Below are 24870 nucleotides of genomic sequence, written 5' to 3'. Positions count from 1 at the left end.
TACTCTTGGGAGGATTACGGAAAAATAGGACATCAGCAAATAAGATCTGGATTCAACCAAGCCCCAGAATTGCCCTATTTCAACTCGTGCCATGAGCGGGGAATTGAATAAAATTAGTATTGGCAGTTGCCTGTCTATTTGGAAGCCAATTGTTTCAGAGAAAAACAGAAAAATCCGCTTGCAGTAGCGCCGAGAAAGTTGTGATTGGACAGTAGAGCAAATGGAAGAAAGTCGTGATTGGACAGTAGAGCAAATGGATGAAAAGCATGTGGTTATACGAATCACAATACACTTTTGTACTGATAGTAGGCAGACAGAGAGTGTGGCGAGAACCTCACAAAGCGATGAACCAGAACCGGCCCCAGGCCTATCAGCGCCCTGTGATAGATTTTTTGGTGCGCCCTCTCCGACTTGAAATTTACAGCAAATTAGTGAATTTTCGGGGAATTTTGCGCCCTGTTCGGGGGAACGGCTCGATCGTGCCTTAAGCCGGCCCTGCGATGAACCATGCTTGCCTTCTTAAGACAACCTAAGCATCTGTAGGTAGTATCATGGGATGGGGAATGTTTTGTGAGCACGGACTAGGTCCGTTGATACCAGCGGAAGGTCGAATGTCATCCAGGGAGTACCTGAATTTTGTATCAGATCTTCTGTCCCTGCAATGTTATACTTTTATCCCAAAGGTGATGGCCACTTTATGGATGACATTACAAAAGCGCATCGTGCCAAAATCGTGCAAGAATGGTTCAGAGAACATGACACGGATTTCCATGATCTTCACTGACCCTCATATTCATCTGATCTCAGTTCTATTGAGAATGTGTGGGACAGATATGCTAGAGAGAGCTATTCGGCAATGAAGTCCTCTTCTTTCAACTTTTCGCAGATAAGCGATATTTTACTAGAAGAATGGTTACAATTAGATCAAACGTATTAAAACGCCTTATAGAATCCATGCTGCGCCGCACACTTTCTTTATTCGAAAAAAAAAAAAAAAAAAAAAAAAAAGGCGGCCGGATTCGATACCGAAAAGAGGTTCGTATTTTTTTGGACAGCGTACATAGTAGCTCTGCCCAAAGCTTTTTCCAATAATCCACCAAATTATAGTTGGTAATTTTTCTTCCTTTGTTAGCCACAAATCATCTGTTGCTAACTAGCGTGATTTCAAAATTCCTCCAACAGGCCTAAAAATGCTTCTAATATTTTCAAGCATCTCCTATTCATTTGTGTGGGATGTACGGTCACTAAGAATTAAAAGAACTTTTCTATGAGGTTTACGGGAAATAAAGTATTCTTTTAACCATTTTACAAATAAAATTGAATTTGTGTGTGCTGATTTTTATTCAGGTAAATCACAATTCCCTGGAGACATTCCTTCTTCAAATTCTTGTAATTTGTTGACATCTTTAAAAACATATACACGAGGCTAACAAAATCTTCTTGCATTTATTCCAGCAAGTAATAATACAAGTGTTCCCCCACCCCCACCTCCTTTCTCCAATGCCAGTCTATAAACTGCCTTCTTTCCTTTAGTCGAACGACTTTTCCCATTTTATAATCACTTTCAAACCTTTTACATATTAAAAAATACAACTTGGTTTATCAAATTGGTTACTTTCAGTGTTGATCTTAAAAGCATTGCAAAATATTTCGCATCATTTTGACCAATTCTTGATTGAGCACGTGCTATACTGAGACATTCGATATCCAAATGATCAGTTCTCGGTGTCTTAAAAGAAAATATCTAGGGAAATCATACTTAGCTTTCTTTTTAATTAAACTGAATTCACAAATTTATCTAATTAAACAAAAATAGGAAAATACAATAAAAATTAAATTAATTAATTTTACATTTAATGTACAATAGATGTATATTAATTTATATACAAATACAGATTAACTTAAAACTACATTAATCATGAAATTAAAACTTTTTGTTTGGGTAAAAAAAAAAAATAAAAAAATAAGCGCTATAAGGAATTTGTGGGCATCTTCAGTTGCTAACTCCGAACAAGTCATCATTGTCAGCTTAAAAAGTCACTTTCTATACATGTAAGCCTTTTCAGGTTTAAAACATTACGAAAGTTGGAAGGTTTTATGAAATATACGTTATCAATATAATGGGACGTTTAAGAAATACAGAAAATGGGGTTCTTTGTCCATTTTTACCATATTGGGTTCGGTACGCTGATAAAACTCTGCGCCCCTTATGGTAAAACGCCGGATTTAATTAATAACAGTAATTTTTCTTCAGTATCATTTACAACCTCAAATATTCGTATATACAGTACTAAATAATGTTGCTTTTTTTTCTCCTAAACTGCCAGTAAATTTCCGAGATTTGAAAACACGTGCAAAATAAAGATACAACGGAAAATGTGAGGGAGATGTTCCTTCAGTTTCCTATCATAGGGTGGAGAACACGAAAAAAGAATCGTAGACAGCTAATTTTTACAATGCCTTGTACTAACGTCTTAACAATCCATCAGATGTGTCAATCACTACAGGTTTTGTGACATTCAGGGGTTAGCCCTTCCATAGATCAACTGCGACTAATGTTCATAAGTGAAATGTGGGAGGAATTACGAGTGGGCATGCTGAGAATGAGATCTCTACCGTACTTCTGTCACAACCACCAGATTTGTCAAAATTGTCTGCCTCATGTGGCCCCATTGTGTGAGCCCGCTGCTTGCTTAGAGGACATATGGCAAGCATAATACAAAGTAGGCGGAGTTGATGTATAACTTGGGATGACAGACACTGACTTCGAATATTATTACACACAATATGTTTTTAAAAAATCTTTTAAAAGATTTTTAAAAGAAATTTTTTTAACATTTCCAATTCCAGTTGTCAGTTTGAAATATACCAATACCATACATATCGAATATTGTTTATTTTATAATTTCTCTGAAGTTCCTATTCGGAAAAGTTATATTACAAATTACATTGTAATCTGCAATTTGCATAATTTTTCGTGAAAATGTAGTGGATCAATTTTTATAGTGTGCATCGAAAAACAGTAACAAAAGTATGTTTTCAGAATTCCATGGCGATTGTGATTATTCTCTTTATAAATCCAGGGTTAACTGGCAACATTATTCAGACTTACTTTTCGCCTGTCTGAAATCATTAAACAAAAATTAAGATTAAGTTACTATAGTAAGTTACAACTAAGTTACTATAGTAAGGTAAGGAAAGTAACAAAAAACTTACGGAGTAGAAATAAAAGCCGGGCCCACTTTTAATTTTTATAGGAAAATAAAAATTCTACACGTCTTCTACCAACCATATAAGTACAGTACTAAGAGAATGGGGAGTTAGCAGAGTCTCTTTCTTTTCGCGTTCTGGGTGATCAAATAAAGATGATCTACTTTTAAAAGGCTATACTGATTTAAGCAGTTAACTTATAGTAATTAATATGCTTTTAAATTAAACATAAACATTTCTTTTAATTAATTTTGTCACAGAACATATAACCGGTCCGAGTTGTGTTCTCTGGTGGAAAATTGCATACGCAGTAAGTAACCTGATCAATTTTTGTTATACATCTGGAAGTACTACAGGGAAATGTTTTACAGTAACACGACATACTTCAAGTAGTAGATCGGTCACACTTTTAAACAAAACAAAATTACGTTGATGATGGTATCAGAAGCCTCCCGAACTCTCGAAACTCCTTTTCATGCCAAAAAAATAGGTGTTTGGTGGGGCATATCGCGAAGGATACTGGGCCCATGTTTTTTGGGCCCATAATGCAGTTTATTGCGTTGCTAGAAGAAAAAGAAAGGACAGCTGGCTCCAACGGGACGGAGCAATCCTCTATACAGCAAGCAAAGTCACTGAAATGTTGCATGAGTTAATTTGAGGGGGAGGAAATCATATAACAAGAACTTTAACCACCAACGTCTCCTGATTTAACATCCCTAGACTTCTTTGTATGCGGGTTAAAGCAGAAAGCTTGTGAGAGCAACCCACGAAGCATTCAGTACCTCAAAACGAGTATTGAAAATATAGTCTGGAGTGCAACGTCACAAACTTTTTGTTGTGTTGCAAACTATTATTTGTTAATTATTCTGATAACAAATTGCATTTTCCTTTGATAATTTTTGAATTTACTTTTAAAATGTACATCTCTGTACTTTAAGGGAATTTAACTATCAAATAAAGCTTTTATTCGTGATCTTTCTTCCGTCTCGTCGCTATGCTTTGAGCAACCCTCACTGCGTAAAGGTGCAAATCCACTGAGGCAAAACTGAACGACAAGAGGCATGCTACATGTTTCCTAGTGTTGCCTGTTTCTAGGTGTGCGACTATGTGCCACAATGTTGCATGCGGAATTTGACTCCACATGTCGCATGCGCTATGTCGTCTATGCTTTGAAGCATGCGTCTCAACGATTCCATGAAGGCAACTTCAGTTTGGTGCATCATGTCTTTCGCGGCGGCTGCATATTTGGTAATAGCTTTGAATCGTAGAAAAAAAAGAAGAAAGCCACGGTGGTGGAGAAGAGAATTATATGTTGGTGGTGAAGAAGCTCAGAATGATAAGAAATTGGCCAAAGGAAACCTACAATTACCTCAACCACTTCCTGGTAGCAATAAGTTATCGCCTTATGTAATATTGACGGATGATGCGTTCCCTCTGCAGGAACACATCATGAAACCCTTTAGCGGCTACCACGCCAAAGGCTCTTGTCAGAGACAATACAATTATAGACATTCTCGCGCTCGCAGAGTAGTGGAAAATACTTTTGGGTTGCTATCATCTGTGTTTCGTGTATTTAGAAAACCACTAATGATTAATGTGAAAAACTCTGAAATCATCACGACAACATGCATTTATCTTCATAACTTTTTGAGAAGGAGTAAAACATCGCGATGGCTATACTCTCCTCAAGGAACTTTTGACCATGAAACACGAGATGGAAATATTATTCCGGGATCATGGAGGGCAGTTATCAGGGCGATACTGGTCTGCAGGATTTGCAACATAGAGCACGGAGGGCAAATTTTGAAGCTAAAGAAGTGAGAAACGAATTTATGAGATATTTTCAATCAGATGAAGGACGTGTGCCTTGGCAGGACCTTTATGCCTAACTTTTATATGTACTATTCAAATATATAATTATTCAAATTAAGGTAATTAAGTTTTAAATTTAAAAAAACTCACCTCAAAGTCGATGTGCCTAGATCAACATCGTTGATCTAGGCACATCGACGTCCAATAAAAAACTCAAAAGCTCAAATGCAAACCATTTCCCTTTTTTGCTAGGAGATGAACCACTCTTCTTTGATTGTAGTTTTTTTCGCTCACGATGGAAAGCTGAACGCAAATTCTTGATTTTCTTTTTCGCATCAGCCACACTACAATCGTATTTACTCGCTAACTGCTTCAGCTTATCATTTTTTACTCTGTTGTCTTTATAATCACTAATTTTATTATTCCATAACTCCGGTGAATTATGATAATCTTCAATAAACAAGGTATTTTTTTCAATATTCCACTCCATGTCGCATGATACAAGCCGCACCGATCCGCCGACTGTTGGATAACGACGACATTGTGCGACATGTGGAAACTTGTCGAGAGGTGACACATGAGCCCCGGCAACAATGATTATTGTTGCCGGGGCGCATCAATTATCAATAATCAACAATAATCAATGCGGCAAAGATACTTGCTTCTTGTCACTTCGTGTTCCTTCGATTGAAAGACTGTGTGTAGCATGTGTCAATATCGCATGCTACATGTTGCCTAAATGTTGCCTCAGTGGAATTCCACCTTAAGGAATCGTCTGGATTCAGTTTTTTTGTGACAACAGTACGCGTTTTATCTAAGCAGTTTTTGTTTATTGTCAAAACCAGTGGCAAGTGATTAGACTAGAGAATTAATATTCAGTTTTTATAGTGATTGGAGAAAAATGCTATAGATACAGTATTTACAAAATTCTATAAGTTTATGGGACAATGTGCACAGCACAGATTTTTGTGTGGATTAAGATTTCAAGAAGGATGGGATACATTAAAGGTAGCCGATAATCCGCACATCCAACAATGAATGATTCAATTGTGAAAAATGCTTCGAATGGTGAGAAATGTTGTCAGCTAACTGCTGGGAAAATATTTATTCAATTGATTGCTATTCAAAATCGCCCCTTGTACAGCATACAAGTTAGAGGGGATATAGCAGAGGAACCGATCATAAATAGGAAATAGAGGCTGATTTTGACCAAAGATGTGAACATTAAAAAAAAGCCTGTGCCAAAATCGAAAAGTTCAACCCACGAACAAAATTAGTACTGTATACACAGTGGGCCAATTTAATAACAAGACTGCGTGCGCTCTACATTTAGTATTAACGTAAGAGGCCAAAATAGTACATGATTAGATCCGCTGGAGTGCGCTTTTTCCAACGAGTGCAAGTTGAAACTTTTCCGGTCAGTAGTTCGTGATTTATGACGGAAAGAGTAATAGTAGTTTTGTGCATGTCGTCAGAAAATTGAAGATGGAGCAAAGAGCAGTTATCCAATTTTATTGTAAATTAGGAAAAAGTGCTACAGAAACTTTTGACGATTTAAAAAAAGTTTATGCTGATGAATTTTTGTCTCGACCAAGAGTGTTTGAATGATATCTTCGTTTTCGTAAAGGACGTGAGTCGTTAAAGGATGATCGATGAAAAGAGGACGAAAAATCAGACAATGCACCCGCACATTCTGCCGTCAACATCAAGCAATTTTTGGCAAAAAAATCGATACCAGTCATACCCCCCCCCCCATATTATTCGGATTTGGCTCTCGCAGATAACTTTTAGTTCCGCAAAATGAAAATAGCCATGAAAGGAACGCAATATGGGATGATAGAGAGGATATCCAGGCTGCCATGACCGACCAGCGGAAAGGAGGAGTTCCAGAAGTGTTTTCAAAACTTGTATAAAAGATGTAATGAGTGTGTATACATTGGAAGTGATTACTTCGAAAATATATAACCTTACTTTACCGTTAGTGTTATTCTTTTTTTATTCTTTTTTTTTTTGTAGTAGCGTCAGTCTCGTTATTTAATTGGCACACTGTGTATTATATAATTAATCCAATCTCTCATCATCACTGTCCAGCTGTGTTTACAGTCACTGATGAAATGATACAGAAAGTGCTATGAAATAAATGAGCAGTATCTATAATTATTCACAGCAAAAAATAATAAAGACAGATTTTGGACGGAGGAAGAGGCGCTTCAATTCCACATGTCACTAAAGGACAACTTAGAAGAAAAGATATTTCATCAAATTTTTGAAAAGATTTTGGAAGAATCCTACTTAGTGGAAAAAACTAAGACGAGACTGAAGTCTCCCTAACCTATCCAGAAACAAAAAAAAATTAATTAATAAATAAAATAATAATAATAATAAAATAAAAACTATCCAGAAACAAAAATAAAATAAATAAATAAAATACACAAGCACAAAGTCTCCAGTGAAAGCATCGTGGGCTCACCCAGACTGCAAATAGTGTGCATCTCGAAATCGAAGGTCAAAATTATATCGAGCTCCTTTTCGATATCAAAAGAAATTTCCGTAAAGAATTTATTTTTCAAACAGTCTGCCAACGTTCTATCATCACGTTTTTGAAGCGTTTAAGGTGGCTTAATCGCCGAAAAAGGTTGAATCTTTTGCGACAATTGGATTTTGTACCTTGGCAACGCCCACATTCGTTATGTTGATTTTGACAAAAAATATGCTAATTACAACACAGTTCAATTTCATTATACATTAATAAAAATAAATTACAAGTGTTGGAACATCCACTGTAATCACTTGCGCCATGCAACTTTCCATATTTCCAAAACTGAAAAACTCCCTAAAAGGATCTCATTTCGATTCAGTGAGGATAGTGAATGCAACGTGAAGGACGTAACAATGTTTCTAGGCATTGCAGAAACGTTCGAACTGAAATTTTGTGGCAAAAAAAGTCCTAAGCAATGAATTATGGTCAAACAACTCCGGATCACGAAATTAATCGTTTCTTTTCGAATTGAACGTACTTGGATCCAATCTGATGTAACTAATATACAGTGGCAAAACTACCATGTAGTTAGGTCTGCTATCGCGGCCGAGGCCGAAGAGTCGAAGGACCACGACGGATAGTATGGTATGGTTATTAAAGGGCATGGGGAGGATACGAAGAAACCGTTTAAAAATCTCGTGAGGACCCAAAGTTTGTAATTACCCCTCTACTGGGAAGCGAAGCTTCCGGTTTTGACCCTAAGGTTAATAATCAGGACTGCTGCTTCCTCGCAGAAGATATTTCACCTGAGCCATGTAATTCGGTCTGTAAAAACAACACTAACCTCAACGTGCAAGCCCGGAAAGCTGATAACAATCTCTCCTTTCTGAAAAGAGAATCCAAAAAAAATATTGCACAGGAAGGCCAACGAATGAACCAAAATTCTCAAGATTCTCAAGCCATATTAAATGGATGAGTGCTACGCGATGTATAATCGATTCCGGTCCTAATTTCTACCCTTATGTGTTATTTTCCGTGAGAGAGGACGGTGACATTTTAGTTGACAAGTAAGAACATTCTTAGATGATCATTACCGGAATCACTGGATTTGTCGCAGAGGTCCCATTTCTTGACGCCATGCTCTCCTGACCTTAACTCGTTGGATATTTGTGTGGGGTCACATTAAAGAAATTGTTTACGCCACAGAGGTTAACAACCGAGATGACTTGTTGAATCGGATCCACGAAGCTGCCGCTGCTATGAAAACAACACAGTGCTACTCGCACGTATAACGGGGTTCCTTCTCATGCCATGTTGAAGCCGGTCTCCTGTCATCACTGCGCTCTTTCAAACATATTTTGTGATATTTCTTTTGATGATGCTTCAGTCTGATTGAAATACTAATGAAATTCATTTATTTCTGCTGAACAACGTTATTGAGTTTCCGAGTGCTCTTCAATTCATACCTAATTTTACTCAACGAACATTTACTGTTCTGGATATATTGATAACCACGTCCAGTACATGTAACATTATTCAGATACTTAGCAATAATTAAATTAAAAATATTTTTGCATAAATAAAAAGTTTCTAATTAAAGTAGGATTTTTCATAACGAACGCTCTTCGTAAATTTACTGTTATACGCAAAACACTAGAAACAGAAATGTACTAATCTGTTTAACGCTCTAACTCAAAACTCGTTGCTCCTACTTCAAAGTAAGTGTAGACTTTTCCTCGAGCTTGGCAGTAGAAATGACTATGATTATGTCAAAATAAATCTTCTTGTGGTTTGATCTGCTATGATAATCAATTTCTAGAATGGCAGTGGAAGATTTAAAAACAGTTGGCATGAGAAATTTACAGATCACATCTTTCAACATAACTAGCTCCCTCTTTGGTAGGCCAGTTGGTATAATCACTGTCTTCCTCGCACCAGTTTTAGACCATATTGAGTCGTATGTATACTGTCTGTAAGTTGCGTGTGTTCTGCTGTCAATTTTCTGTTTGATGGGTGGAAAACCAGGGTTTCCTAGAGAAACAAAATCATGCTACCCTTGCCTGAGACCGATTTACTGAGCCAGTGAAAAAGCCCATAAAAATTCTTCGCGACATTAACGGGATTTGAACTCAAGTCTTTTTCACCCGGTGTGGAGAGGATGGTGATCATACCAATTGCGCTACCTACGACGGCCCCGAAAACGGGAGGAGTCAGGTCTTTTTCACCCGGTGTGGAGAGGATGGTGATTATACCAATTGCGCTACCTACGACGGCCCTGAAAACGGGAGGAGGGAACCATGCAAATAAATTTGGAGAATTTTAATAAATATTGCACACTTCTAATCAATTTAAATTAAAAAAAAAAAAATATATATATATATACTGTATATATATATATATATATATATATATATTTAAATTAGTAAGCCCGCCAATCCTGGGATACTCCATTACTAATGAAGACTAAGGTTTAATTATAAATTCTGATCTGAAAGCAAATTATGGACAAACAATTTTTGTTAAAGCTAATGGCCATTGGTTAATAACATTCGTTTGCCACTACTATGTGGTTCGTATAAATACGAACTGGCTTATAAGAAAAATTTCCGCATAACTGAGTCATACAGAAGTTGCTGACGGTGTGTTAAAAGAATTTATTTGTGTAATAAAAAACTTATGATGCCCAAATTCGCGTTCATTTTCTTTTAGTACGCTTCACAAAGATTTTAAGAGATGTGCTTTCTTGAGGAATGTTTGTCAAAGTTACCCCATACTTTTTACGGTGGATGAAGTTATTTCCGTAATAAATGAATACGATCTAGTCCTTTTCCATTGACCAGAATAAAAGTTAACACTTGGCAATCAACTGAGCCATTACTGGATTTCTTAATGCTTATCATTTTTATGAGATAACTATTGTTGGATAACAAATGTTATTTAAAATCGATGGCACTTTGGATAGCACAAAGGACATCATTAACTTACCCTCCTTCCAGCTTCGTTATTGTGGATGTTCATTAAACCATCTGCGCTGTTAATGTTTTCTCCAGAATCGACAAAATCCTTACTGAACTTGGCTCCGAATTTAATGTCATCCGAACAACCTCCCCATTTCCACTTTCCGCCGTTATCTCGGGCACGAATCAGTTCATCGCATCCACATTCTGCTAACTCACCTTTGCTGCATGATCGAGTAATGCTATAGGCAACTCCTGCAGACGAGATGGCATACACATAAGCCTTTTCTCGACTTTCTGAAAGACACACACACACACATACAAACAGAAACGGTTAACGAACAATTGTATTTCCAAATTATTGTACAACTACACAAACCTATTTACACAGAATGACAACTTTATTTAAATAAATACTTTAATATGCAAATACATAATATATATATATAAAAGAGAGACCGCTCATAGTCCAATCCTGAATAGAATCTAAAATAGAAATTAAATTATTAGAGTGATAAATATTAGGGTAATAAATATAATTAATGCAATATTACAAATTAAGTGATAATAGAATCTATTAAGCTAATACTGTGTGTGATTCAAATCCATTGCCAAAACAGAAAGAAACGGTTGATCAAAAGAAACACACACACATACACTGTATTTTTTTTTTTTTTATGTAAACCCCAAAAACGAGAGGTATTAGACCTATAGTACTTAGTACCGTGCTTGGGATGGAGGTTGAGAAGAAGAAAGAAGATATGTGTTGACATTGGACTTTAACTTCTGTAGACTAATTTTTCAGGAAATACGTATGAAGGAAGGTTGTTCCAGAAAACGGCAGTTGAATGAATAAACGAGGAAGATGAAAAGTTGGTTCAGTGAGTTTGAAGTTGGACAGTAAATGGATGTTGGCTGGTGGCAGAACGTGTTCGGACTGTTTTGAAAGAGAGAGCGGGAATTATAGAAGCCAATTCAGAAGAACAGTGCCCAAGGAAGTATCTGTAGAAGAGGCATGCAGCAGAAACAATACGTTTATGAGACAGCGAGTGGAGAGACTCTGTTAGAGATGAATCATTAATTAACCTAACTGCCCTCTTCTCAATGGAATCAAGAAGCCTGAGAGAGGTTTTGGGGGCACCACCCCAGATGTGGGAACAATATTCCACGGCAGGGCGGATTTGCGATTTATACAGAGTGAGCAGCTGTTTTGAAGAAAAGTAACGCCGAGAGTGAAAGAGAAAACCAAGTTTTTTTTAGATGCAGAGGAAGCAATATTTGTAATGTGCTTGTGCCAAGAGAGATTAGAAGTCAGGGTAATCCCCAAAAGAGATATATCATTTTGCCTAGAAATCGGAGTGTCACTAAAGATAAGCATAGGAGCAGAAGAATCCTTTTTGCGAGATATAAGACAAGACTGAGTTTTAGAAGAGTTGAAACCAACTACGTTGTCTTTGCCCCACTGGAGAATTACCTGAAGATCGGCATTTAAGGAATTGGTAGCAGATTTTTGAGAAGCTGATTGAGCAGGACAAGGTTTCTCAAAATGGAAATTGGAATGCAATGTGCTACCATCGGCAAAACTATGGATAGGATTTCCAGTCAATGGAAGAAGGTCATTAATATACAAGAGGAAAATAGTGGGGGAAAAAACTGAATCTTGGGGGACACCGGCATTAGTGGAGAAGTTAGAAGACAGAGAGCCATCTACCATCACCCCCAGTGAGTGATCAGAGAGAAAACTGGATAACCAATTACTAAAAACAGTTGGCAAACTATAAGATGGAAGCTTGTTTAGAAGACCTTTATGGCAAACACGATCAAAAGCCTTTGAGATGTCAAGAGCAACTACTTGTGTTTCACCGAACCTTTCCATTGAATTATTCCTTAAATGGGTAACATAAGCCAGAATATCATCACCAGTGGATCGACACTGGCGGAATCCATACTGGCGATCGTTGATCAGACGGAAGGTTTCTAGGTAGTTTAAGAGTTGGCGATTAATGGATTTCTCCATTACTTTAGAAAGAGTAGAAGTAATTGCAATGGGACGATAATTGGATGGGAAGGATTTGTCACCCTTTTTAGGAACTGGCTGGATATGAGCAAATTTCCAAGCAGAAGGAAAAACACCTTTGGAATAAGAAAGTGAAAAAAAAGCGGCAAAGAATAGGAGTAAGTTCAAGAGCGCAGGTTTTGAGTACAAGTGGAGAAATACCATCGGGACCTGGAGCTTTCTTAGCATCAAGATTTGTCAAAAACCTTCTGACATCCTTTTGACGAAAGACCACAGGAGGCATTGAATGGAGCGTGTTGGGAATGTTGGGAGGTGTTTTACCAAGATCATTAATACATGAGTTGGAAGAAAAATGGGATGGTAGCAGGTCAGCTTTATCCTTGGCTGAAGTGACAACAGAACCATCTGGTTTGGACAGAGTTGGGAGCAGAGATTGGCAAAAGTTGCGGCCAATAGTTTTGGCAAGAGACCAGAATGCTCGGCTACCATTAGGGCAAGAAGCAAGTTTTCTACTCTTAGCCTGTTCAAACTCTAACAAGTTCAAACCAGTTATTAATCAGTCCAAACTTTGGACTGATTAATAACTGGTTTACAATTGTTGCGAACTTTGGTGTAGGGAGAAAATGAAACTGAAGAATTAGAAACAAGCCGATATGGATGAACGGTTTTTTTTTTTTTTTTTTAAATCCTTTTTGGCTATTTTGCCAATAGATTGGGTCGCTTATTAGTTTAATTTATTTCATTATTACATAAATGTGCATTGAACTTAAGTTGCATTATATTTCACTGTTTGAATTATGCAATAAGCCATTGCTTTAACAGACCTCAATTTAGCATACTTCGGATACAACGGAAAACGTCCACTAACTTTCGTCCATATATAGGACCAGGTGACATAACAGTATAATGATCTACAAAAAGTGAAAATATTTTCACGTAAAAGCAATGTCCCAGGGAACCAGGATTTTCTTCATCGTTTTCTTCACCATCACTTTCTATCAATCTGCCGAATGCGTCAAACAGCAGTAGGGAGTTAGTTATCTGAACCTCCAGAAAGCTCTTCAGTCTCCGAATAAGCTTTAGTTAGTTTCCATTTACTACATGATACAGGAAAAGTTAAAGCTCTTCTATTCCACACAATAAGTGTAGAAACATACAGTACTGCTATATATATATATATATATATATCCCCCCTTTTCTGCTTATAAACTATTTATATTTTTCTTTTTACTTTTTTTCTCTCGCCCTTTCTTATTTCTTTATCACTTTCTTATTTCCTTATTACATTACCTTATATACAGTATATATATATTTCCCCCCCCCCCCCATTTCATAGTACTTTTTCTAACATCTGGCAATTCGGAAAAATTCCAATATGGAAAAATCCAGCGGATATCAGGAAATCTATCATTGTATGTGGAGAGTTTGTTTTCTCGATAATCAAAAATGATTAAAAAATAGAATGATGATTATTTTATTCGTTTGATTACTTAATAAAATAATTAAATTATTTTATTCACTTATTGTTTGGTAATTTAACTTACTATTGGCTCCATCAATTACAAATACGCCTGAATGTGTTCCGATTATTTAATGACCTTTTTCGTTTTAAAGGTGGCATTTACAGCAGACTCTCGATTATTCAGGATGGTTGGGAAAGAAAATTTTCCGGATAATCGAATCTCCGCATAATCCTTAAAATGAAAGAAAAACTCGGAAATGTGGGGGAAAAAATGTAATTTTATTTACGCATACTGTTTTCATATTTTTAAAAGTATACTACAGCGTGAGATTTGACACCGTCAGACGCCCTCGTAGCGAGCATAGTGGATAAGACCACAGACCTTTTTTCACAAAGTCTCACTAGTAGTCTGAGAGGAATTTTGTGGGGTTTTTCTACTGTGGCAGAGTTAGTCGGTCTCAGATGAGCGCTTAATGTTTTTTTTTTTTGTTTTTTTTTTCAGGTCTTTTCATCCAGCAAACAAATTGATCATAGATACGCGCAATTTATATACGAAATACAACGCTTCGTGTTCTTAATTGCTTCGAAGCAAAAAAAAAAAAAAAAAAAAAAAAAAATAGACTATTATATTAAATTTCCAGATACTAACACTTTTAAAGCTGTTTTTACAGGAACGAAAACTTTTATTCTCATCCTGAGTTAAACTCGCTCCATTATTTGAAGCATTTTTACTGTACTAAGAATGGTCTGGAGAAGAATAAAGTATACTTTAACTGCTGTGCGTCAAAATCCCCCAGAAGCTTGTATCATGTCGCCTTTTTGCATTCGTTATTCTACTGGCGTCTCCCTCCCACTGAAAGGTAATTCTTGTCCAGCCTAGTCCACAAAAGGACGACAAATCTTTATTAACCAATATTGCTGGACTTATTGGAACCTCTCCTCATTCATGATCAGCTGTATGTCTTCCATCGCTGTTGAACTATAGAGAATGCGTGCTCTAATCTTCTGGCTCTGATGTTACCTATCTTTAGAAAGATTACAGGGAAAACTTTGGAGAAGCTTTAAACAATTGCTCTAGAGATTTAAAAAGCTTTTGATCCAATATAGGGTAGTTTAGAATAATTCTTTGGAATTCCAAATTATGGTCTCTTTTTTTTTTGCAAATTCGTTGTCTGTTTCTTTTTTAACAATAATAATAATTATTATTATTCTTATTGATATTATTTTAACGGTCTCTGAGCGTTACTCAAACTCGTTTGTGTGCATTTATGTCTGTAGAAGTGTGTTCATGGGCCGATTTGCATGCGGTGCGGGCTGAAAAACCAGTGACGGGATTCGAACCGAGACTTGTCCAAACGAGTGACAATTGGGGGAAAACAGTATACTGTCACAGAGGACTTGCTTTGGTAGCACTCATTTACTACATGTAATGGCTTTATATTCTAATTTTTCACAAATGATTAACTACCATCAAGTTTCATGTTTCGCTTACTCTTAAATTTTATATAGTAATGAGCGCCTTGAGCTGACTAAGGCGCTAAGGATAGTACTTTTAATTCTTTATTTGACCTTCAAAAATTTGACAAATCGGAGTTCCGAAATAACATTCTGTAATTTCTTAGGCGCTAAGCAATTCGTCCTGTCTTATTTCTTGTAAAGAAACGCTTTTCACCTAAACATAACTTCGAGAATTCCTAGAGCACAATAAAAACTGGTTTTGTCACCTGGGGTTAAATTTAATCTCTAGAATTTCATGACAGTTTTTTTTCTAAAAAAACTTTTAAATCTGCAGCCATTGTCAATCTACTGCAGGATGGCAGCCTCTTTGGCAAGTCATGTTGAGGGAATGGGCCATAATCTGCAACGCTGGTCCAGTGCGGGTTGGCAGATCGACCGTATTTAGCAGTCAGGAGCTTGAACCCCGGCCTACTCAAAGAGCGTATGCTATTACATTTCCGATCCTGACCACTCAGCTACGGAGGATGTCAAAAAGAAAACTTTTAATTACGTATAAATCTGAAATCCGTTCTAATTTATGTTACTGCTCTCATATATGGGATGCCGCTATTAAAATAATAGAAATATGATGATTACTCTCATAAATTCACCACCTCAACACAGTTCAGTTTCTGCTTTATGTCATCAATGGTTTCTTCACTTGAGGAAAAAACTTCCTAGAATTCCAAGTGAAGATCAAAGAAATCATTTCTATTAGCCCACAAATCAGAGAAGTCAATGGAGTTAGTAACTTATTTTTACTTACTATTATTACTGTATACCGATAATCAAATTATACTAAGCAAGAAGTCAGTATTGTCCTGAGACCGGCTTACTTTGCCATGTTGTGAAAAAAGCCCATAAAAATTTCTTGCGTCATTGATAGGATGCAAACTCAGATTTTTCTGGGGTTGAATCCTCTCAACTTGGAGAGGATGATGATTTATTCACTGTGCTATTTGCAAGGACTCCAAGTGTGATAGGAATTCTTTTGAAATTTAAAGTTTTGAAGCAGTTAATGCAATTATTAAAAGAGGATGGGAGACGTATATCTGTTTAGAAACTGTTGCTTCAAAATTACATTCGATATTCTTGGGAGGTGTGATTTTATAAATTAGCATTAAAGAAATAAAATTACTAGAGTAACTTTTTTTTTAATGAGATCAATGAAAAAAATAAAGAAAATTACTGTTGTTTGCTTATTCGCAAAAATGCAAACTTTGAAAGTTCCATTAAATGTATTTTGTCTTTCCATTTTTTGTCAAACTCTGTCAATTGATTCCTGGATATAAAACACAAAATGTGGGTAGGTATACATGGCTTATGAAAACAATATAAAAAAATTACGACCCGAAATAAGAAAAACAAATGGTAATCGTACGGTTATAGACACAAAGACGCACAATAATGGGTGTAATATATGTCTTCGAAGAATGCGAAGCGTCGCTGACATTCTAATGGAAAATTTTACAATCACCAGTTTAATCGAAAGGAAGTGAAAAAGATTTCAAAGCAGCATCTCGCGAGAAAATTATGTAACTCTCAATCAAATAGAATACATAAAGCCAGCAATTCGAAAACCAGCCAGATATGAAAGCAATATAGTCAAATAACACAGAATGAAACGAGAGAAAACGAAAGACTTTATTACGAAATACATAAACCCTACTGCCTGAACTCTGATAACTAAATTCTCCGTTATGATAGAAGTGTCCAAGTACATAAAAATTTAATGCACAGATAAAACTCACAGTCATTTGCTAGAAAACTTTATTCTTTCGGAAGGCAAATTAATGAAAGAAATAAAAGCGTATTGTATCCAGTGAAATAACAAATAAACTCAGGAGACGCCTTGCAAGTCATTTCGTACGAAAAAGTTATGAAAAATATCCATCTCAGGTCATAATACAAAGTTTAGTATATACATTTCCTCTCTTGAAGTTTCACTGTGGAAAGCCGAGCGGAAATATTAAGGGAGGAAGACATGTCTTTTGCAATAAAGTTTTCCAGCGTTGAAGTTTATAAACATTGGGGAGCCGCAATAAAGACAAGCATGCTGTAGACATCACACACATAATCATTTTATCAGTTGCAGATTCTCTTGGGGACCAATTAATGACATGTAACTCGAGATGCGTTCCTTTTTCGTTAAAACTAATTGCTCCGTTATTTGATTACATGTATACACACCATAAAGTGCATTGCACTACGAATTTCCCGTAATTGCTGAATTTTATCTTGTGTTCCGAAAGGCAGTTCATCCGATACTAAGTTTTATGTAACCATGGCGATCATTAAGAAAGGAATGTAAACTTAACGATGAACATTCAATACTTGTGCACTATAAACATCCCCGCTTGTCCCTATAACTGAAGAAGTTCCAAACGATTTGAGCAGAGTAAAGTGGCTTCATCCACACAACAATTAAATTTAAATAGGAAACAACTGCCCAGAGCTTACCACACTAAGTTGAAGATACTATTTTCAGAAGGCAAGTTTATTACGAACTAGAATGGACATTCCCTAAGAAGTTTCATTTTCTGAATTTGGAATTTTATGACTTCAGCAATCTCTGTTCAGGCTATACGGTAGGCAAGTGACAAGGAGGAGATGAAAAGCAGTGGCTTCAGAGATGGAGATAATCTCTTCATCTTTTAATCCTTACAGTATCTGGACTGATGATGATACTACTGTGGTTGATTTGATTACTTTCACCAGTCCAGCAGTAATTCAAGATTCGAAGTTGGACGTACTGTTCATTACCGTGAATGAATTCAGCACTGTGAAGCCAAAAGAATATTTATATAAGACTTCGAATCCCTAAGTTATCAAATCTACAGGGCTACTTGTACAAAAAACGTGCAGAGAACAGAAGTAGATGGAATATGTGAGAACGAAAAACTATTTGTTTCATGGTGATTTGGAAGTTGGACGTTGAATAAATATCTGTTAGCTGAACTAGTATTTGAACTAATATTGAGGAAAGGTAAGGATTGACAGGTGACAATTCAGAAGAACATGAAGAACAGTGAGAAAGGATTTGAACTTAGTTGTTTAAAATATGCGCAGGGGCAACTAAATACATGAGTGCCAGTAAATTGCGTGTATCTGTGGTCGGTTAGCTGGTTTGTCAACTGAAAGAACTAAGGGTTCCAAAAGGGTGGAAATCATGCAAGCCCTGCTCGAATCAAATTAATCGTCCATTGTATGAAAGAAGTCCATAAATTTAAGAAAAAATGCCAAACTACATGACTGCATTACAGGGAAATGAGCTAAAGAATTGCAATTAACCTGACTGCTGCTCTGTTTAGGATAGGATCGAGGAATTTCAGAGAGGATTTCGGAGCACTCCTACAGATGTGCGAGTAGTATTCCATAGTAGGCTGAATGGCGATTTGTGGGATTAGCAAACGCTCAGATGAAAAGCGACAAGTGAACAAAAGAAAAAACTAAAATTTTTTATATGAAAAAAGTTATTAGTAATGTGCATAGGCGAAGAAAGAAAATGTTAGGGTTAATCCAAGTAAAAGATGTCTCGTTTTAGAGATCACAACCACACAGCGGCTAGCACGTTGTCTACAATCAAGTGCAAAAATTCTTCCATCTGATTCCCGACAGGGACTTTTATAAACGTTTTGCCACACTGCGGAGAAGTCTATCACAAAAAATCGGGTTTTCTGTTCAGCAAGACGGTCAAACTGCCTGCAGAATACATTTCATTTACAAATACGATATATTTGCTCACAAAATGTGGATAGAAAAAGTTTTGTCTCGTGGCCTAAGCTCCTCGGTGCTAATTTTTAAAAGTCAATATACAATCTGAGTTTTGATGAAAATAAATACAGGAAAAGAAAACAACTATTATATTAGGGTCACCTGGAAATTTACTTTCAACTACCCATGGGTATTGTTGTGTTTGTAAATTGCGTGTGCTGTCTGGTCGATTTGCCTGCTTTGCTGGACGAAAAAAAAAAACCAGTTTTTCCTGGAATAGAACCTTGCTATCTATGCCTGAGACCGGATTGAAAAAAGGCTATAAAAATTCCTCGCGTCATCAACGGGATTCGAACTCGAGCCTTTCCCATCCAATGTGAGGAGGATGGTGACGATAACACTGTGCTACGCGCAGACATGAGCATAGGACAAAAAAACCAAACTATTATTTTTAGGCCACCAGAATAATTAAATTCATCTGCCGTTCTGTGTGTCTTATGTCTGTTAATTGCGTGTGTTCTATGGTCGATTTGTCTGTTTTGCTGGACGGAAAACCCCAGTTTCTGGGGAAAAATCCTTGCTATCTACGCCTGAGACCGATACGCATAGGACAGCCGATTCCTTTTTACGCGAAATAAAATGCGCAGATATCACAGTGTTTGTAATCACCGTCTTCCCCATATCGAGTGGAAAAGTCCGCAGTTCCAATTCCGTCAATGATGCGAGGAACTTTTATGGCTTTTTCATTGGTTAGTCGGTGTGGATAGCAAGGTATCTCCCCCTCGGGGAAACTCGTTTGAGATTAGATTTTCTAAAACTTTGGTTACATACCAGAGGAAACTATGCCTGTGACAAAAACAAGCTGAAGCTTGAGGTCATCGTAAGGTCCAATCTTCATGGTCTCCACAGAAAAAGTTTTCTGAAGCATATAGATAGAAATATTGCATTTAGTGAGCCGGGGCCTTTAAGAAGGTAGTTGCTGAAGAGACTTGAAATAAACCACTCAGCATGGATTTATTGATGAAGCACGAGTATATAGCAGGAATAAAAAGTTTAGTGGTAATTCCTTTAGAACAGTCTGTCTATCCAGCTTGCCATTTGCTCATAAGAGTTTGATAGCATCTGGTCCATTCCGCCTTGGGACACTCTGAGACACTGATAGTGATACGTGTCGAATTCTGAAGGAAAGTTCTTTCTACTCGTGATGTAATAACAGAGACCTTGATAAACCAGGTCAGATCAAAATCAGACACCTAAGTCTTTGAAGGTGTGACAATTTCTATTTCTTCAAATCCGTGAGACAATTTCTATCAAAATATTCACTGAACAATAAAGGTCAAACTAAGCGACTGAAGATAAGTAAGGTTATTAACAATATTTCAAACGAGAGCACGTCTTCCTGCGGAAACTCCGATTTTTCATCCAGTAAAACAGGCAAAATATATGCAGTTTACGGAAAGAAAAGAAATAGCTTTAACGCCTCATAACCTTAGCTACTTTGACGCAAAAAGAAAACTTCTGCTTACAAATGAAATACAGAGATATATCACACGTTTCCTCGTAGAGCTATGATGAATTGGTCGAGGCTGTACAGAAATTTAAAATTCTCTACATATATTTCAACAGAAATAAAGTGGATAGGACAATGCCTTGCATTTCAAAACTCTAGCAGTTAGAAATTTCTGTGGAGACTCAAAAGTTTGTACGCAAAATTTAAATTGGTGTAATGTTTTTTCAAGATACAAATTTCTCATTTTGCGCTATATGCTCTTGTTTTTAGGTTTGTAGACAGGACTTGGTTTTTGCTGCTGCCTTGCTTTTCACTAAAATATTAGTTCTGAACGAAAAATAATATGAGTATTGAAACATATTAGTTCTAATGTTTTGACAAACGAGAGGTTATCATCCAACTGTTTGATCAGAATGCATCAGTGAGCGATGAAAAGATCTCAGCCAGGGAGTAATGCCATCGCTCTCTTCAACACTACTTATATCAACGTTGTATAAAAAAAAAAAAAAAAAAACATTATGGGAATCCTGTTGTCTCGAACTTTACTAGACATGTTGGACTGACAACTTTTGTGATTGAGACCCTCTAATATTCGTAAAATTAGACAAATGCTAAATTATACTTTCAATTACTCGTCATGCACGAATTTAGGGTCAAAGTTTGTTTTTATTCCTTTCTCTTGTTGCAAGGTTCTTCTATCTTAAAGCAGGTCTTTGAAATAATTTCCATCTATTCTGATTACATCTTACGTGGATGCAGTTATTCCTGAAAAATATCTCAGGTAAGAGATTTCCTGACTTAAAATATAATATTTAAAAATTTTAATATTTCTTAATATCCTATTTATTATATTTATTATTCTATTTTTATTTGGTTAAATTCAAACACATTGATTCAAATTAAAAATAAGGATACAGATTCTTCACAAGAGAAAATCACAATAATTTAGCATTTGTCCAATTTTACAAATATTAGCAGGTCTCGATCACACAAGTTGTCTGTCCAAAAACTACTTATATCTTGACAACATGACAACCATGCTGCTGAAGCGTAAAGTAGTGAGTTAATATGTGTACCTCTCGAGATTTATGGCTAAAACCTCTGCTTTTTTTAAGGTACAGGTGAACCACCTGATGTTTTCTTTTAAAATATAAGACGGCAACTTTTTAGACTATGCTAATGATTAAATTTTATAGGACAGTTTTGCAACTCTTATCGTTAATATTCCCTCCGAACCTACTTGATACCGTATATACCTGGGCATCGAACAATAATTTTGTTGTAAACATTCCTAAATGTAACGTAATGTCCTTTGCCGACCGTCACTCTTATTTCATTAATCACAAATATACTTTAAATAATTTAACGATATCTACAGTAAAATTTCAAAGACTTTGGAGTTCTTTTACTCATGGAAATTATTTAGACAACAACAGTAGGTTATGTTATGCATGCGCCAAAGCAGCTAAGGCTAGGAAGCATCAGTATATTGTTTTTGTAAATGCCTGTATTGTTCGGTCGGTTTGCTGTTTGCTGTATGAAAAATCTGACATTTCGGGAAAATAAAACCATGGAACCCTCGCCCGAAACCGACTAATACTCACGTTGGAAAAAAAAAAAAAAAAACCATAAAACATTCCTCACATCATTGACGTGGATTTGAACTCAGGACTTTACCACCTGGTGTGGGAGGACGGTGATTATAACTGTTGTCAAAGGACCCATGAGACAACAAACAAACAACAAACAGTATCATCAACAGAGCCAACCTGGCTTGGACTTCTTAAGGAGCACTCGATTGTGCTTTATTCTTCTTATTTTGGACTTTATTCACAGCCATGATACTCCCCAGTCTTGATTTTAGTGCACCCATCGGGTCGCCCCATTATGAATCATCAGTGATCCCATTCGAGACAATTCAACAAATGCATATATTAGAAGGCAAAATTGATTTTCATAAAATATCGTTATGGCGAATCCATTTATGGATACCATTTTTAACTTCAAGTTGTACCAGGATGACCTCAATTGCTCTCCGATTTTCACATAAAATTTTTTTGATCCAATATTCTACCTCTTCTTAAACTGCAAATTCCAGGTAGGTGTACCCGCAATATTTATTTAGATCATATTAAATACCATGCATACACTGGTGTATTACGCCTCCTTTTAAGCTTTTCAATTCAATCGATAACTAGACTAAGACCCTTTATTAGATACCCACAATTTTATTCATTCTTATCTACACCTTTAACTCTTTTTTTTGGGGGGGGGGGGATTTTATGTCTCATTCCACTTTATGAATTCGTTATTTCACTATTTAACTGTCTTTGAATTTTGTTATTTATTCTTTCATTGTTAAACTGCATAGACAAGGCAACAGTCTTACAATAGAACAAACTCTCAACAGAACTGAGATTCTTACAACAGAACAAACTTAGCATTACATCGAGTTGCCCTGGTATTGCAACACTACATTCAAACAGGCCTCACTAAAAGGATAATACTCCATTTGTATAAAATATGACATTGCTATGGCAGCTTGTTTCATTACCAGGTGGTTTCTCATTAGATAACAGGCGGGCTCTAGCGAAAAACCAATTGTAAAGTTGTTGGATGTCATGCGGTACATGAAATCAGTTTTCAAAGTTGTAATACAGCTAAAGCTATCTGTCGAAAGTAGCGCAACACCAAGGCAACTAGTTACTAAGGCAAGTTTGTTCTGTTGTGAGAATTAAGATAATTGTATTATCCATATACGAGGAGGTACTAAAAAGTTTTTCCCCTGACCTTCTTCTGTGCATTCTACACGGCTCAACACAATTAACAAAAACAAACGTTTTTCATGAATATTTTATTGTGAACAATGTCACCGAAGGTGAAAATTTGATATAATAGACATCCTGGTATGCGAATTCCGAGTATCCAATAGAAATCCATCGACCACCTTACAGAACCGCACAATATGCAAATTATTCATGCCTATAAAAACATGGGTTGCGACCACATCACTTCATTCCCGTTTTTTGGCTGCTTAGTGCACATATGGTTTTGTAAGGGGCGGCTCCTAGAACGTCAGTAAACTTCGTCTCGTATCTCTGTGAAGAGCAGTGCCACTGTAAAAGGACCAGATATGTGAGTAGTATAAGTTTGTGTGTATTGTGCGTGTACTGTTGTTGTGTTTGGCCACTTGGCTATTCAGAAGCATTAATCGCCTGGTTTCCCATTAACCCCAAACCATCGTCGAGTTCGTCGAAATTGGGGCTATGAAATGTGACTTGGAACCTTGACAAATGGAGTACAGTACTGTTCTCTGATGAGTCCTGTTTTAGCCTACAAACAGATTTTAGATGTTATTTAAACTGGAGACGAGGAATGCGGTACCATTCCTCCAACGTCAGAGAAAGGGACATATGATGGAGGTGGTATTCTCGTGTGGGGCGGAATAATGATCAACTGCCGCACCCCTCTTCGTGTTTTTGATAGGAATACCGTAACTGCGGCGCAGAGCTGCCGAGAACAGATCCTCGACCCCATATATGCAACTTTTTTAGGGTCTGTAAATTGCGTGTGTTCTGAGGTAAATTTTCTGTTTTCTGAACAAAAAACCCGAGTTTCTAAGGGAGAAAAAACCATGCTAACCTCCTCTGAGACCGACTAACTCAGTCACATTGTGAATAAGATCCGGTTGGCCCAGATTATCCTTTCATACGCGACAACGCCACTGCACATAGAGCTCAGGTGGTGGAATATCTTGAAACTAAATATATCCAACGACTGCCGTGGCTAGCACGATCACCAGACTTAAATCCGATTGAACATGTGTGGGACGCCTTTGTGAGTCGCATTACACGCCGGTAGCCAAGTGTTCGGTCACTTGGTGAGCTAAGGTCTGCGCTGGTGGAAGAATGGGGTTTTTTTCCACAGAATCTTATAGACATCTTTATATCAAGCGTTATTCGCAGCTGTCAGGGTCTATTCAGCCGTTGGAGGGGGATCATACGCCGTACTGATGTCATGTGACCATATTTTTGAACATCTTGTATAGACTTCTGTAATGTGACCTTTATGGTAATTCTTATACAACCCTTATAAATGTCCCTTATACCAGCCCAAAGCTTCTCGCTGTCTCCTGATTTCATCGTTATTCTATGGTACATCAGCACCATACCAAATTTTGTCCCGCTTCATCGCAAGCTGTACGAGTTACAC

At 36.8% G+C, this 24870-nt stretch overlaps 1 protein-coding gene across 1 annotated transcript in view; it reads right to left on the bottom strand.

Moving 5' to 3' along the window:
• Window positions 1-24870, bottom strand: part of LOC150090566 (protein Wnt-2b-like) — a 167723-nt gene that overhangs the window by 14227 nt on the left and 128626 nt on the right. The window contains exon 3 of the mRNA XM_090378764.1: window positions 10487-10755. Within this exon, the coding sequence (XP_090234890.1) occupies window positions 10487-10755 (269 nt within the window). The remainder of the gene's footprint in view (window positions 1-10486; window positions 10756-24870) is intronic.

The sequence above is a fragment of the Mastigoproctus giganteus genome, chromosome 1 (assembly GCF_048544385.1).
Source record: "Mastigoproctus giganteus isolate SK-2022 chromosome 1, ASM4854438v1, whole genome shotgun sequence".
Lineage (NCBI taxonomy): Eukaryota > Metazoa > Arthropoda > Arachnida > Uropygi > Thelyphonidae > Mastigoproctus > Mastigoproctus giganteus.
Note: the sequence above shows the minus strand (reverse complement) of the source record. Positions and strands in the feature narration are given on the sequence as shown.